A 5,000-nucleotide genomic window follows, 5' to 3' on the forward strand; every position below is an offset into this window, starting at 1 on the left:
CTGTGGTAGAGAAGGAAAGAGACCATCTAGTGTTCACACATTCAAGCCTCTCTTTTTTTTTTTTTTTTTTTTTATTATCCCTTTTTCACCCAATTTGGTATCCAATTGCACCCAACCTAGTATCCTATTATCCCCTGCCTATTGCGTAGGATCCGCCGCACGACCCCGTGGCCGGCAGCCTCAGAGGAGATAGCCAGGCAGACTAGCTGTCTGGCTCCTCGAGCCCAACACCGTTATTCCGGCACCCCGGGGGCGGTGTTGCGCGACGGATCCTTGTCCGGAAATAGTCCTATACCCCCCTTGGGAGCGGCTCGCTCAATATGCCGCTCCCTGTGGGCCCCGGCCATATCCGGATCTGGCAAGACCGGGATTCGATCCCAGTCCCCGGTGGGCAGCTTGCACTAGAGGCTAATGCTTAGACCGCTGCGCCACCGCGGGGCTTTCAAGCCTCTCTTTTTAATTGTTGTCTGTGAGCGGATAGTTCCTATTATATAAATCCTCATCTAGATCTGTCTCAAACTATGCCGTGTTGGGTCCTTGAATTTGAGGGAATTGAGTCTTGAAAGTCCTGGAAAGGTGCTTGAATGTGATGTTTCAGAAGGTGTGGGAAGGAACCCTGAACAAACAATCAACAGCAGGCAAGCAGGGGACGGGTGCTGGTTTAGAAATCTAATGTTGAAGTTGTTGCGTGTCTCCCCCCCCCAGTTGGGGCGCCTGGTGGACCTGTGCAGCCCCATCCATAAGAGGTACCAGCTGGCCGTGACCAAGGTGTTCGGCCGCTACATGAACGCCATCGTGGTGTCGTCTGAGAAGGTGGCGCGGGAGTGCATCGCCTACGCCAAAGAGGAGAGGGCCGCACCCGAGACCTTCCTGCCTATAGACTACCTGGAGGTGAGGAGGGGGGGAGGGAGAGGAGGGGGAGAGGACAGGGCCAGGCCAGAGACCTTCCTGCATAGACTACCTGGAGGGAGGAGGGGAGGGGGGGGGGGGGAGTGACTACTTGGACGTGAGGGGGGGGGGGAGGGCGGAGGGGGGAGAGGGAGAAAGGAGGGAGAGTAACTACCTGAACGTGAGAGGGAGTGGGGGGAGGAGGGAGAGGAGGGAGAGAGGAGGGAGAGGAGAGAGACTACCTGGACGTGAGAGGGGGAAGAGGGAGAGGGGGGGGAGAGAGGAGAGGGAGAGAGGAGGGAGAGTGACTACCTGGAGGTGAGGAGGGCAGGGGGGGGGGGAGAGGAGGGGGAGAGGTGAGGGCCGCACCCGAGACCTTCCTGCCTATAGACTACCTGGAGGTGAGGAGGGGAGGGGGGGGGGAGAGGAGGGGGAGAGGAGAGGGCCGCACCCGAGACCTTCCTGCCTATAGACTACCTGGAGGTGAGGAGGGGAGGGGGGTGGGGGTGGGAGAGGGGGGAGGGGGGAGAGGCAGAGAGGAGGGAGAGTGACTACCTGGACGTGAGGAGGGAGGGGAGGGGGGGGGGGAGAGAGAGAGGAGGGAGAGAGGAGGGAGAGAGGAGGTAGAGGAGGGAGAGAGGAGGTAGAGAGGAGGTAGAGGAGGGAGAGAGGAGGGAGAGGAGGGAGCGAGGAGGTAGAGGAGGGGGAGAGGAGAGGGCCGCACTCGAGACCTTCCTGCCTATAGACTACCTGGAGGTGAGGGGGGGAGGGGGGGGGGGGGTGGGACAGAGAGAGAGGAGAGGGCCAGGCCAGAGACCTTCCTGCCTATAGACTACCTGGAGGTGAGGAGGGGAGGGGGGGGGGGGGGGGAGAGGGGGGAGGGGGGAGAGAGTAGGGAGAGTGACTACCTGGACGTGAGGAGGGAGGGGAGGGGGGGGGGGGGAGGAGGGAGAGAGGAGGGAGAGGAGGGAGAGAGGAGGTAGAGAGGAGGTAGAGAGGAGGGAGAGAGGAGGGAGAGAGGAGGTAGAGGAGCGTGACTACCTGAAAGTGAGAGTGGGGAGAGGGAGAGAGGGGGGAGAGGGAGAGGAGGGAGAGAGGAGGGAGAGGAGGGAGAGGAGAGAGACTACCTGGACGTCTAGTTCCGTCTCACACTACGCCGTGTTGGGTCCTTGAATTTGAGGGAATTGGGTCTTGAAAGGTGCTTGAATGTGATGTTCCAGAAGGCGTGGGAAGGAACCCTGTGTATAAACGAAGCTTCACTCCCTCACCTGTGCAGGTGGTCCCCCTGAACGAGCGTCTGCGGGAGGTGGCGGGGGCCAAGATGCTGGTGGACGTGGTGCAGACGGCCCCCCCCCTCAGGAAGGTGGTGCAGTTCGTCTGTGGCGACACCCTGGTGTGTGACACCATCAGAGAGGCCCGCAGCATTGCCTTCGACGGCCCGCAGAGACTCAAGGTGTGTGTGTGTGTCTGTGTGTGTGGGTGTGTGTGTGTCTGTGTCTGTGTGTGTGTGTGTGGGTGTCTGTGTGTGTGTGTGTGTGTGTGTGTGTCTGTGTGTGTCTGTGTGTGTGTGTGTCTGTGTGTGTGTGTATGTGTGTGTCTGTGTGTGTCTGTGTGTGTGTGTGTGTCTGTGTGGGTGTGTGTGTGTCTGTGTGTGTGTGGGTGTGTGTGTGTCTGTGTGTGTCTGTGTGTGTGTGTGTCTGTGTGTGTGTGTGGGTGTGTGTGTGTCTGTGTGTGTCTGTATGTGTGTGTGTCTGTGTGTGTGTGTGTGTGTGTGTGTGTGTGTGTGTGTGTGTCTGTGTGTGTGTGTGTGTGTCTGTGTGGGTGTGTGTGGGTGTGTGTGTGTCTGTGTGTGTGTGTGTGTGTCTGTGTGTGTGTCTGTGTGTGGGTGTGTGTGTGTCTGTGTGTGTGTGTGGGTGTGTCTGTGTGTGTCTGTGTGTGTGTGTGTGACACCATCAGAGACGCCCGCAGCACCGCCTTCGACGGGCCCCAGAGACTCAAGGTGTGTTTGTGTGTGTGTGTGTGTCTGTGTGTGTGTGGTGTGTGTGTGTCTGTGTGTGTGTGGAATCGATTTTATTTGGAAAAGGTCAGACCAGAAAATGTGTTGTGTGAAACGATAATCATATCGCAAGAGGCCACGATACGATAATCGCTGTATCGATATTTTGTCCCACCCCTTTACATTTACATTACATGTTTGGCATGTAGCAGACGCCTTATTCCAAAGCGACTTACAATCGATACATTTGACTAAGCAAGTGAATCATCAATCCACCAGTCGTAGCAGAAAGAGTAATCTAGCTCAGGCCAGGGGCCACTGGCAGTTGTCGTGAAAAAGTCTTTTTTTATTACTATTCTTTTTTTTATAGACACTGAAGAGACAGTAGAAGGGGGGCAGTAGAGTCTTAGGAGGCACAGTATAGGGGAAGTAAAAGGGAAAAGCAGGTGTCTCAGGAGACGCAGTGCTGGGGGGTAGTAATGTCCCCCTGTCCTCCCTGCAGACGGTGTCCCTGGACGGCAAGCATGTTCTCTTAAGCCCAATTTATACTTCTGCGTAAAATCGACGGCGTAGCCTACGCGTAGGCTTGCGTAGGCCCGCAGCCTACTTTTACGAGATGTACAATCCTGTTTATTTAGAAATAAATGATTAGTTACAGGGAGCCCCATGGCTGTTCGTTGGGTTTAAATTATATTTAAGATAGACATATTTAATGTAAAGTTATCTATAAGAACTGTGATTGGTCCGCTTGGTAGCGTCACATTCCGACTCTCTCGTAAATGCGGAAGTCATGACAGAAATGTCATTTACTTTTTCTGTAATTACTTATTAATAGGGGTGTAATGGATCACCTAACTCACGGATCGGATCGTGTCACGGTTTTTGAGTCACGGATCGGATCATTTTTCGGATCACAAGACATAAAAATAAAAATAAAACGCTTTTTCCTCGAATTCTGTAAAAACACCACTTTTACTGTGTAAAACCCAACAACATTCAAGATGTCAAAACTGGTATATATATATATATATGTGTGTGTGTATATATATCTATATATATATATATACATACATAACATATTCTACACTCAAACATTAGGCTACATATTAAACAGAAACACACATTCAACTTAAGGTATGCAGTAGGAGAGAGGGAGGAGGCACCTGGTTGCAGCAGTGAATCACTGGGCTCTAGCAGAGAAATAAACATGTTTTATGCCACTTTTAACTAAATAATAAAGTGAAACCTTACTTTAAACATGGTATGAAAAAATTGGCTACATTATCAGAAGTTGTCAAGCTGCCTTTTTCGTGCCTCCCGTCAACACACCAGGGTGATGTCGCGGCAAATGTGTGGCCATGCTCGTACGACTTTCTCGTTGCACAACGCTTAAACACCGTAACTTTTTTATCGACCACACTTCCAATGACACTGTCCGTCATTGTTATACAGTATATCTCAAAAGTGAGTACACCCTTTAGATTTTTGCAAATATTCTGTCATATCCTTTCAGGGGATAACACTATCTTAATGAAACTTTGATATAACTTAAAGTACGGTAGTCAGTGTGCTGCTTGAATAACAGTATAGATTTATTGTCCATTGAAAATTACTCAGTACACAGCTGTTAATGTCTAAACAGCTGGCAACAAAAGTGAGTACACCCCATAGTGAACATGTCTAAATTGTGCCCAAAGTGTCAATATTTTGTGTGACCACCATTGTTATCTAGCACTGCTTTAACCCTCCTGGGCATGGAATTCACCAGAGCTGCACAGGTTGCTTCTGGAATCTTCTTCCACTCCTCCATGACGACATCACGGAGCCCACGGATGTTGGACACCTTGCACTCCTCCACCTTCCTCTTGAGGATGCCCCACATGTGCTCAATTGGGTTTAGGTCTGGAGACATACTTGGCCAGTCCATCACCTTAACCTTCAGCTTCTTCACCAAGGCCGTTGTCATCTTGGAGGTGTGTTTAGGGTCATTATCATGTTGGAAAACTGCCCTACGGCCCAGTTTCCGAAGAGAGGGGATCATGCTCTGCTGCAGGATGTCACAGTAGATATTGGAATTCATGTGTCCCTCAATGAAATGCAGCTCCCCAGTGCCGGC

The 5,000-nt window shown here is 51.9% G+C and overlaps 1 protein-coding gene across 1 annotated transcript in view; it reads left to right on the forward strand.

Moving 5' to 3' along the window:
- Nucleotides 1-705: 705 nt before the first annotated feature.
- The window catches only part of LOC308175521 (structural maintenance of chromosomes protein 1B-like), a gene marked incomplete at both ends in the record, with an annotated part of 25,160 nt that continues 20,865 nt past the window's right edge, over nucleotides 706-5,000 (forward strand). Inside the window, 2 exons of the mRNA XM_080551176.1 lie at nucleotides 706-891; nucleotides 2,165-2,341. Coding sequence (XP_080407302.1) covers nucleotides 706-891; nucleotides 2,165-2,341 — 363 coding nt within the window. The remainder of the gene's footprint in view (nucleotides 892-2,164; nucleotides 2,342-5,000) is intronic.

This window comes from Nansenia antarctica, assembly GCF_963989245.1.
Source record: "Nansenia antarctica genome assembly, contig: SCAFFOLD_276, whole genome shotgun sequence".
Lineage (NCBI taxonomy): Eukaryota > Metazoa > Chordata > Actinopteri > Argentiniformes > Microstomatidae > Nansenia > Nansenia antarctica.